Source organism: Pipistrellus hanaki (genome assembly GCF_964339955.1).
Source record: "Pipistrellus hanaki genome assembly, chromosome: 1".
Classification (NCBI taxonomy): domain Eukaryota; kingdom Metazoa; phylum Chordata; class Mammalia; order Chiroptera; family Vespertilionidae; genus Pipistrellus; species Pipistrellus hanaki.
In genome coordinates, this window is record NC_140503.1 from 126,578,751 (window position 1) to 126,590,581 (window position 11,831).

Consider the following 11,831-nt stretch of genomic DNA (forward strand, 5'->3'; position numbering starts at 1 on the left):
ATCAAAATAGAACCACAAATATCAAGGTTAAATTTCTTTTATGTCAATAATTTTTTCAGAATTTTAGAAAAGTTTTTCACTAAGTACAAAGCACTTAACCTATAATGTTTAGGGTCCAGTAAAATTGTTACACACACATGATCCTAGAAAGAAAAGAGCTGAGGCAGAGTAAATCATCTGCACAGTCCAATGTAGTAGTAATAGCCATATGTGGCTTTTCAAATTGAAATCAATTAAAAATAATTTTAACCAGAATTTTACTAGCCACATATCAGGTGCTCAATTTGTGGCTAGTGCTTATTATTCATGTGTAGGGGATGGCCCTCAGCTGAACCTGCACCCTCTCCAATCTGGGACCCCTAGGACATTCCTCTCACAATCCGAGACTGCTGACTCTTAACTATTCACCTGCCTGCCTGCCTGATTGCCCCTAACCACTTCTGCCTGCCAGCCTGATTGCCCCTAACTGCTCCCCTACCAGCCTCATTGCCCCCAACTGTCCTCCCCTGGTGGACCGATCACTCCCAACTGCCCTCCCCTACAGACCTGATAGTACCCAACTGCTCTTCCCTACAGAACTGGTCTCCCAACTACCCTCCCCTGCCAGCCATTTTGTGGTGGCCATCTTGTGAAGGCCATCTTGTGAGGAAATGGGGCAGCCATCTTGTGATCACGTGAGGGCTTTTATTAGTATAGATACTGATTAGCATATTTTCAAAAGGTCAACTATAGAATTAAGAGTAAATTTGTAAAGAAGTATTTGACCTTATATTTGTTGTGACTCTTCTGATATTAAATGTAATGGGGAGACTTAAGCATTATAGAATGTCTTATTTATCATTATTCTGCTATTTCATTTTTCAAAATTTTCACTCACACTTCTAAGATTTAAAAACAAAAAGGTTTTGTAATACGCAGTGAAAACATACATTTTGTGATGCTTTAATCTGAGCTCTTTTAGGAGGTAAGAAAAATGTGTATTCAAATTATGAAAGAGTCCTCTGGTTATTGTTTTCTAAAGGGTTGGAAAACCTAATGGCACAATGGAGAAAATAATACCCTAAAACTTTTAAGGTGGCTCCAAAGAACTCTTGCTGATTAGGCCCTTAGTGAATTCTTCAACATGCAGTCCTCTATTTTTTAACTGACTTCCTTAATTCAGCAAACCCAAAAATGTTACACACACATCCGAGAGATAAGTGAAAGCTCTATATAGTCATCAGAATAATCAGGATTTTATTTTCCTTCTTAACTTGCAAATTAGTGATTATGTAATGAAATAGATGTTCCATGTTTCTGCTAATTTTAGTTCATCAGCATTTTCTGGAAACAACTAAAAGTCACATGTATTTAAACAGCTGTGATTTCTGCCATCCCAGCTAGCTTCAGGAACTGGACTCAATCTTACTTAATGCCAAAATCTGGGAGGATGGCTGTTACCATTAATCTTTTAGCTTTTGATTTGCATTTATCTGAAAAGTTAGAGGTGGTGGTTCTTAATAATTAGTTTCATTCCTATATGTTTTTCCTGTGCAAACTAAATCAGGGTTTAATTCACTAAATATGGTTATTGTTTTATCAGTTCTAAAGAGCAAACGTAATTGTTGCACAGGTAAAACTAAGGAACACTTATGTGATTTTTTTTTAAGTTCCTGCAGATACATGGATTTGGAATTCCTTTTTTTTTTCAATCATAATTTTTTTTTTCTTTTTCATTCCCATGACATTATGCTTTTATGGGATCTTGCTCTTTTCTTTTATAGAAGTCCCAACATGCAAAATAGAACCCTTTCGTTTTTAGATTTAAAAATATTTAAGCAAAATACGTAAACAATCATTCAATTCTTTGTATAGACAAGAAATTTTGAAATTAGTTAAAATGATAATGCACATTTTATTTTATATTTTACATATATATTTAGTAGTGTTATTTTATTTTATTTTATTTATTGATTAAGGTATTACATATGTGTCCTTATCTCCCCATTGGCCCCCACCCACCCCTGCTCATTCTCTTCCCAGGAGCACATTGACTTGCTCTGCCTCCTAGAACAAAGTGGTAAATTTCATGTCCTTAGGCTAGAATATTCTAGGCAATCCATTTTCAGAACTTAATCCCAGACTTGAAATATTAAATTATTATTTATATTTACTAGAGGTCCAGTGCATGAAATTTGTGCACAGGGCAGAGGGTGTCCCTTAGCCCGGCCTGAACCCTCTCCAATCTTGGACCCCTCGGGTACATCCCTCTCACAATCTGGGACTGCTGGCTCCTAACCGCTCACCTGCCTGCTTGTCTGCCTGCCTGATTTTCCCTGCTTCTGCCTGACAGCCTAATCGACCCTTACCTGCTCCCCTGCCAACCTGAGTGCCCCAACTTCCCTCTCCTGTAGGCCTATCAACCCCAACTGCCCTCCCCTACTGGCCCTACTGCCCTCCCCTACTGGCCATCTTGTGGCGGCCATCTTGTGATGACATCAGGCAAGAGAATGGCGAGAGAGTGTGATGCCACCTAGTCTTTTATTATATAGGATTCCCTTGGATGAGGCCAATGCTCTGGATAGTTTTAATCCTTTGAGTTGAAAGAAGGATCAACCCAACAGAAATATCCCTCTTTATATTTCCTCCCCCTAGAATAAGAAAGGGACTTAAGAATTTGTTATATTGAATCAAAAAACTCAGTGCTGGAACCATCCTCCACATTTTTAGATGAGGAAATTAGGTTTAGGAAGTGAAGGTAAAATGAAGGTGAAGGTGCAGTTTGTCTTTAGTAATGAAGAATAGCAGTGTTTGCCATCCCAACATATGTCTTTTGAGATATTAATTATTTTAAGCTGGTTACTAAGAAACAAACAATTCAGAAATAACCTTTGACCATCCCCCTTTACCTGCCTAAAGGAATTTAGATAGAGAACATGCTTCAGGAAGGGAAATATTATCACAGATAACTATAGTTTAATATAAACTAAGTGCAATCGACAGGAAAGAACCTAGCATGGTCCCTTTGATCAAAGTCTTCTCTGTATCTTATTGTTAAATATGGCGCAGAAAACATTTATTTACCAAACTTTTGCTTTTTCATCTCCATGAAAATTTCCTTCCTGTCCCAAATCACAACTCACCTCCTCTTTTCCTTAGCTCAAGATGGCATAAAAGCCCTTAACTGTCCAATTTGTCCATGGTTCTCATGCTTATGGCACCTGTAAAATAATGTTTGGAGATTTTCTCCAGAAAACTGTGTATATCAAATTTGATTATTAATCATCTAGATGAATTTAGAAGGTGGGAGGAAAAATTTTTTTATATCTCCAGTTTCTAAAAATTCACTTGTCTGATGGGAACTATGTTGATTTTGTGCATTGAGTACTTTGAAGATGAAAATCTCATTGTAAACCAATGATTATTTATGTGTTGGCTTTGAAAAGTGATTATGTTCCTAGCAGTATTCAATTGGAATCTAACTATCCTTCATTTCATATAAATGATCCCCATTTTTTAACTGAGTTGTTGTCTATGTATATCTGAATGAGTCTACAGTGTTTCTATCACCTACTATTCCTGGTTACATGTTTCAGCAATACATTTAAAAGATCAGATGTTATATTTATAGGCTCTGGTGATAACATATCGTTGGGCAGACCATAAATACAGTTAGACATAATTTAAATGTATGCCTTCATAGTCAATAAGGGACTCCTCAATAGGCACCCAGTATCACGGTAAACAAAAGAAGTGGAAGGCACTGTGCTTGCCAGTGAAGTAGAGAGATAAAATGTATTTTCTCATAAGAGGACAAATGGAAATTAGAATATAGTCATAACCTATAGGTAAGGATCATATAGTGATGAATTAAAAGAGAGAGATGTTAGTGGACTAGAGAAACCAGGAAGGTGTTCATAGCAGTTGTAGAACTGTGGTGTTGCCTTGGATTGTGTGTTCAATGTGAACTATAAGACAAAAAGAGATTTTAAGCAAAGAGATCAAGTGTGACAGAACAAGTATGAAGGAATAAAAATATGTATAGTACACTCCAAGGGTATTACATAGATAGCTCGTGTCAGAGTTGAAGGTTTATTTTGGTGAGCACTAAAAGATAAGTCCTCAGAACTGGATGACAGGCCTTTATACTGAGTGAAGAGTTTGACTTTAATTTCATACACAATAGAGGACAGCTGGCACTGTAGTCATAAGACTGGTATACATGTGGAAAAACCTCAGCTGTGGGTGACTTCTATGTTAAGTCCTTATGGGTTCAGCCTTTTGCCTCAGCAGATTCTTCATCATTATTAAGGAACATATTTCAAAATATCTTATAAATTAAGGAAATGCAAAAGGTGAGTGAAAATGAACTAGGAAGCTTTAGGGTCTCAATAAAAAAAAATTGCTGTTGAGTCTCAAAAGTCTTCTGATTTTCATACATCACTTGATAGTGAGGCTTACCTCTTGGAAAACATTCTCTGAACAATGTCTTATTTCCAGTATTTCTACATTTATTGAGGGGGAGGGATACCCTCTCTCAAATGTTGTACTGCTAAACTATTTAGCCTTGGACCAACACCAGATTCTTCTCATTCTCCCAAAATACTGACTAGAAAGTCAAGAAAAAGGTAGCAATTACTTAATAGCCTACTGATACGTGGTTGGATGTTTTATACTTTCTCATATTTCAAATCATTGATTTGATTCTTGGGATCCTCTAATCTATTGGTAAATACCTGTATATTATTCTTTATTTCAGTCAATGTATGCTTAATTTCTGATTGGTCCTTTTCCTTTTTTTTTTTTTTTTTTTTTTTTGCATTTGCACTAAGATTCTTGAAAGTATCACTAAGTTCCTCGGTGGTTTCTAGACAATTCTTGAGTAACCTTATAACTGTGGTTTGAACTCTACATCCAGCATTTTACTTTCTTCCATTTCTTTCATTTGTGACACATTTCTTGGCTGCTTTCCTGTGTTTGTTTCTATGTATTGGGTAGCTGCTAAGTCTCCTTGAGTTGACAGAGTGGCTTTGTGTAGTAGATGTCCTATAGGGCACAGTAGCTCAGCTTCCCCAATCACCTGAGGTAGACACTCGGTGCACCCCTTTGTGGGCTGAGTGCTTAGTTTTTTGTAGTTGAGCCTTGATTGCTTTTGGTGTCACTGGGAGGAATTGATCTCCAGGCCAGTTGGCTGTGGGGACCAGCTGCAACTACAATGGGAGAGATGCTGTGCAAGAGACACCCTTATGGAGCAGGTCTTGCTTCAATGGGGCTTTAGTGCTCACTGAGTCTGCCCCTTGAGTGTGTCACTTATGGATGTGAAGAGTTGTAATCTGGTATGGTCTCACACTGACCACTGGTACACTGGCTCTTGGGTCTCCAGGGAGGTGCAAAGTCAGCCACTTCCTGGGGCCATCCAGCTGGAGCTACAGAGAGATATGCAGATTCCTCCACTTTGTATTGGGTTTGGAAGTGCCCAGATGAGACCCAGCTGTAAACCAAGGCAGACAGGTGCTGGTACTGGTTTTTGGACCTTTTATTGATAGGTTTGGGGCTCTCTGACCCAGCCACAGCTTCATATGCAAAAGCCCACAGCTTGGGTGAGGTTGTAAATTGAATAGGGTGGGGTTTCACAGAATCACCAGGGTGAAGCAAACAGAAATGGCTGCCAGTCAGCTTTGTCCTGGGGAGGTGCCAGCACAGGAACAATGACCACTATGAGCACCTCTATCTGGAAGAAAGCCAACTCTGAGTTACTGCCCCAGTGCCAGACAATCCAGTTTCTCCCCATTTGTGTCTGGATCCCCCAGAGCCTCTCCCAGCACTGGAGCTCAGAGGAAGTGTGAGCTTGTAAATTCAGTTCATGGTGCTAGCCTTTTAAGAGGAGCAGCTGGGTATCCAGCAGCCTGTGTGTCGCTCATCCCCAATCCGCACAAGTTTTTACAGTCCGTAGTTCTTACAGCCCATAGGGACTTCTTTCCCCAGGCCTGGATCTCTGGGCTGGGGATCTGGTGTGGGGCGTGGGCCCCTTGCTCCTCAGGTGGCCTCTGCAGAGGCAATCTCCCTCCTGATTAAAAAAGCAGCACACCTGGGTGCCAGACCAGCCTGTTCCGTGCCTCCACACTTCCTACCAGTCTCAGTGTGCTTTCTTCTTTACCTCTCTATTGTAGTACTTCAACCCAGCTAGCTTTTCCACAGTTCTGGATGATAGTTGTTCTGTGTTTTAGTTGTAATTTTGATGTGGTTGTGGAAGGCAGTGGGTACAGGCTTTTACCTATGCCACCATCTTGGTTCTGGAAGTTTATTTTAAACATATATAGGCTCCCCCTGGGGCGGGGCCACCAAAGGGGAACTTTAAAGGGAAGGGATCCCCAAAATGGGAAAGCCTTGCTCTCTCTAAAATGGGAAAAACCTAGTCCTATGAGTCTCTTTGTTTATATGTTTATAAATGCTGGAATGTTCTTTGTCTCTTCCTGTCACTTAATTGGACACTTCCTTATTTTATGTCCCCCATGTTTTCCCAATTGGCCACCCCGCTACCCTGCCCCTTATTCCTGCATGTTATCAGTTTCATCATTTCAAAGCTCACCTGGTGCCCCCCACCCCTTCTTCTTCCCATTATCTTGTTACATTCTTATAAGTAATCTGGCAGCTTAAAGCTGTCTCTGCCTGTCACATATGCATTCCTCTCCCATGGACACAACTTCCCTAAAACCCACCTCTCCTATCTCTAAAATCCTTTCACTACCATTTATTATTCCTCTGATCACCTTTAAGATCTAAATATACAGGTGCTCCAGGCCTCCAATCCCAAGGAAGCTTGGAGGCAATTCCTTCCAGGAAAAACAAATATAGTTCTAATTGTTTAGTTAAAAGCTGAAAATGCTACCTAATAGCAGATTATTTGACCCAGGGGAGAGCCCCCAGGAGAAACAGTCACCATGTTGGTCCGGTCTCTCACACAGGTGGCTCCGGTGATTAAAGCCAGAATGATGGAGTACGGGACTACAATGGTCAGCTACCAGCCCTTGGGAGACAAGGTCAATTTCTTCCGAATGGTCATTTCAAATCCTGCAGCCACTCACCAAGACATCGATTTCCTGATTGAAGAAATAGAACGCCTCGGACAAGATTTATAATAAACTAACTCACTAAGTTGTTTCAATTCTCTAGGTAGACAACTAAGTTATCACAACTTGTGTGAATGTATTTGTAGTCTGTTCCAAAGTAAATCTATTTCTATATTGTGGTGTCAAAGTAGAAGTACAGTGAAAAACAACAACAACATCGCTCTTTTAAAAAACCTTTCTTAAGTTAGAATACCTCTCTAATAATTAGCGTCAAAGGCTGTGTTCTAATCATTAAAGAAAAGCTTAAAATTCTTATAAGTACTTCCCTTACTTTTAATAGAGTATGCAAAACAAATGTTATTTTCACTTAACAGTAGTAGGATTGAATAGTGCCAAATTGCCCCTGAATCATAAAAGGTTCTTTGGGGTGCAGTAAAAAGGATAAAGTAAATATAAAATGTATGTTGACAATAAAAACTCTTGCCTTTTTCATAGTATTAGGAAAAAATTCTAATTTACCTATAGCCACATTTCAAATGTATTTAAATACATATAATTTTACAAAAGTAAAATATATATATTAAAAAGAAATCCTATTTTGTAACATATAGATTTTTATTTTATATGGGTTATATGCAGGGGGCAGATATAAAAACTAAGCCAGATTTTTTTTTTTTCTTTTCATGGAGGGACAATAAAACACTTAGCAGTTATTTTGAAACATAGGCCCACAAAATTCTTAAGAAAGGTATGATGGCCTTCTTTGTATTCATGTTATGGCTTATCACATCTTTAAAGTCAGTATTATAAAACAAATACAAAATAATACTGCAAGTCCCTTACTATAATTAATCAGATAAACAATAAGATTCCCTTCCCATTTAAAAATGTTTTCCACCCAGTTGACTTTTTTGCAGATCTGCTCAGTGATCATAACAAGCCAAGCTTCATCTTAGACTAAATTAGGGTAATGGTCTCTATTCTACTTTCCAGTTCATCCTATTTTAAACAGAAGGTTGATGCTAGTTCTCATGGCATCTTTCCAAATCATAATATTTTATTAGGTCATTTGGATTCGAGAAAAATAAAGTCTAATCAGCCTGGGTGAAGAAGAACAAAGCACACTCCAGAATGTGGTGAGCCCAGGAAATAAAAGCCAACAATGGGCAAAGGGATGTCTGCTTGAGAAAGATGGTGTTAGTCTACTGTCCAGAGTCCTTTACCACCCGAGTAATTGCTTAGTTTCATTTCCAACCATCTCTACCCACGAAAGTCTCCCCTGCTTACGTGCCCCATCATTGGGATCCCAAATAATTAATTTCATCTCCATGGGTAGTTATTTTTTGTCCTTGTGAAAATAGCTCCTCATCTGAGATTTTGAGACAGCACCTTAAGAACTTCTTTTCTCTATCTCCCATCAAGACCCAAAGTGCCCAGATTATGCAAAGATTAAGGTCCTTAGAAATCAAAACAATATTTGAAAGCATCCTCTGCCCCTGCAAATGTGATGGAGAGACATGAGCAAACAAGAGGTCCCACAGAAAGTTCTGAGCCTGCTGATTCTCAGATGCTGAGTGCTGGCAGAGGGGACTGTGGACTCATATGTGAGGCTGCAGACACAAATTTAGAAACATTTCTCCTTTCTCTATGGACCAGAAACCACTTTTACCAACAGGCGGCTTTCCCCACCCCTTGCTCCTTCTAGGTCCTTCTCCAAGTTTGCTGGGGAAGTGAAACCCCTACCGGCCATAGCCCAGGGAAGGAGGTAAATAGAAAACTAATAGGTCCCGGCAGTTTAATAAATATTCTTTAAAATAGGTCTGTCACCCACTCAGGTGGGAGTGAGGGAAGGAGGGAGGTTGTTTTGAACATTAGCCAAAATTCCCAGTGCCAAAGGCTTAGGCGGAACCATTCTTTACAAATTTTAGAAAAGTTTGGTTATAGCCTTGATCAGAATGAACATGACCATTTTCATTTATACAGCAATATTGTGTTTATTATTTTTAAATACTTGAAACAAGTGTGGTATTGTCTTAATCTGAGACATATGAAGTGGATTGAATCCATGTATTATCACAAGGCTGTGAGGGAAGAAAAGGAATCAGTTGTGTATGTATCTGTGTTGTCTTTATTGTATTGATAGTACTGTCTTGTCACCTCAGATCGTGGTTGTGTGCTTTAGATATGAACTTTACAGTGCTGCAAACCAACATGTGTTGCTGTAAAAGCTTGTACAATATATTATTGATATGTCTTTTTTTCTGTGTGCTAGTTGTATCGATATTCTGAGAACTGCATTTGCACTGTTCCGGTAATCTCTCTCTCTTCCCCTCTCTGCTGAACTGTACGCCCTCCACATCAGCTCTAATACAGAACATGCCCTCAGCTAAGCACCCCACTGAGAACCTCCTTTGACAATTGTGATTTCACAGAAAGCAAGGTGAGTGCTACTTTATCTCTGAGAACAGAAGAAGCCAATATAGAATATCACATGCTGCCATCCCTCCTGGGGTTTGGAGTAGGTCCTACTCCTTAGAATAAGGACAAAGAAAGCACAGGTGTCAGGTGTAAATATAAGGCAGGACAGGGAGTGCAGGACCCTAAAAGTAGAGATCACCTTGCATGTGCCGTCCTGTTTTCAAATGCTAAGTGCAAACACTGTGTATTTATTAGCTACGTGTGCCAAATAGTGTTCCCAAGTGGTGTTTCTGCAAGATGTTGCCATCTCTCCGGCATTATTCTGTTACTAAAAGAAAAAAAAAAAAAAGACAAAATGTAAACATGTGGTAACCTGTTCTTACCAAATGTAAACTTGTGTATGATCTAAGTATTTTATCTGTGTCGTCTCTCTAAACCCAAATAAATGTGTGAATGTGGACACAGCTCCGGCTTTGTATCGTTATTTCTGACTTTGCCACACTGGGGAGCTCAGCTTTAGTGAGTTGCCTGAATAAAAGGCTCTTCACCTGTCAGGGTGCTCAGCCTGTCTCTGGGTCTTGGTTGGGAAAAAGAACTCTCACCTCTGCAGTTGCTCCCACTGTAGCGTCCGAAGCACATTGCTTACCACTCTGGTTTCTCTTTCCTAGGATCCAACCTTTGTAAATAATATTTTATTATGGAAAGTTTTGTGTACATACATAAGTGGAGAAAACAGTGCAATAGATTCCTTCCCATGAAGGACTTCCCCCCCCCCCCCCCCCCCCGCCCCACAGCTTCAACATTTGCTGACTCAGGGCCTGAATCTCATTTCATTTATTCCCCCATTTCATATCCTCCCCACCCCAAATTGTTTTTATATGAATCTGTAAAAGAAGATTCCTTAAATAAAAAAGGCCTCAATACCATTATCACAACTAAAACTGTAATAATAAAATGTCTATAATCGTATCAAATATTCAGTGAGTGTTGTGTTCTCCTTTCCCTGATTCTATAACAAATGCCTGGCCTGTGGCCCGGGAGACCCACTGAGGCCCACAGGCTTTTCAGGGCAGCTGGGACACATGTGGATCCGGCCGCAATACAACCCTGTATACACATGGGCTATTGAGGTGGGAAATTTTAACCTTAAAAACTAGAAAGTTTTAACCTTAAATACTAGAAAGCCATGGGAAGGGAAGTGGTAAAGTATATTCTGATATGCCTTGCCAGGGACTTGTGTGGCCAAATAAATACAAATCAGATTAGTCTATGCTATGGGTGCTCTAATGCCATGGGGAGGAGGTATCCTGAAGAACTGGGTTTGGTGGCCTGGAAACCGAAGCTCCTGCCAGGAGAAGTAGGATCCGTGGGCCCACGTTTTCATCCTTCCCATGAGGCAGCTACTGGAGCAGCTGCAGGAGTCAGACTGCCTGGCCTCAGGTGCCAGCTCTGCTATTTATCTGCTCTGTGACCCTCGACAAATCACTTCACCTCTCTGAACCTCCGTGAGCTCATCTGGTAAGTGAGGACACATACAGCACTTACACAAGGGTGATGGTGAAGGTTGAAAGGAGAAGAAAACCCAATGCCTGCCACATAGTGGATGCTCAGCATGTGGTAGTTTTACTTGTACTCTGGGCCGATGCCTGGAAGAGCCAGGCCTCAGACGCAAGCCTTGCATCCCCCCTAACTCATCTAGACAAGATTGGGCTGAACCCAGAGAGCATGTGACCGCAGCCCCTCCCCATAGAAAGCCCGGGTATGAATTATCCCAAGAAAGAAGAGTGACTTGGCATCCCCCTCTTCCCCCCAAGCCAATAAAGAGTTTCCAACGTCTCGAAAAGCAAGTAGCAATGACACACTAAATGCTCTAAATTGAGGGTCATCCCTTCCCAACACCTGCCGCCCTTAGTCCTGGCCTGGAAGCACGTGCTGGATAAACACAAACAAACCACAGCCTAAATGGCTGCACAGACCCTTCTCTTCTTGCTCCCCACTTTTGGAGAAAATATTTGTGGTTTCTATTTGAGTGTCGGCACTGAGGCTTCTGGCTCAGGAAAACTAATTAAAAGTGTATTACAGTTGACAAGAACAGGACTTTCCAGAGAAATTTCAATTTATTTAAACTTGATTACTTTGAAAATTCCAAGAAAATTCTATTATGCAAACTTGACCAGAGGAGAGCTCAAAATTTCTTTCAATTTAGAGTTTAGACAGTCAAAAGGAAATCTTGTTGCTAAAGCTTTTGCTTTTTCTGTATTTACTTAAAAGTCTGTTTTATGATTGTGGAGATCAGGAGAGTAAAGAGAAATTTTCTTGTCCTAGCTGTTTTTCCTCAGTGGATCGTGCGTTGTCCTGTGGACT

General features: G+C 40.2%; 1 protein-coding gene across 1 annotated transcript in view; it reads left to right on the forward strand.

Annotated features, from left to right (window-relative positions):
• GAD2 (glutamate decarboxylase 2) overlaps positions 1 to 9,931 on the forward strand; it is a 60,908-nt gene extending 50,977 nt beyond the window's left edge. The window contains exons 16-17 of the mRNA XM_084879477.1: positions 6,945 to 7,152; positions 9,412 to 9,931. Coding sequence (XP_084735603.1) covers positions 6,945 to 7,118 — 174 coding nt within the window. The 3' untranslated portion in view covers positions 7,119 to 7,152; positions 9,412 to 9,931. The remainder of the gene's footprint in view (positions 1 to 6,944; positions 7,153 to 9,411) is intronic.
• Positions 9,932 to 11,831: the final 1,900 nt, after the last annotated feature.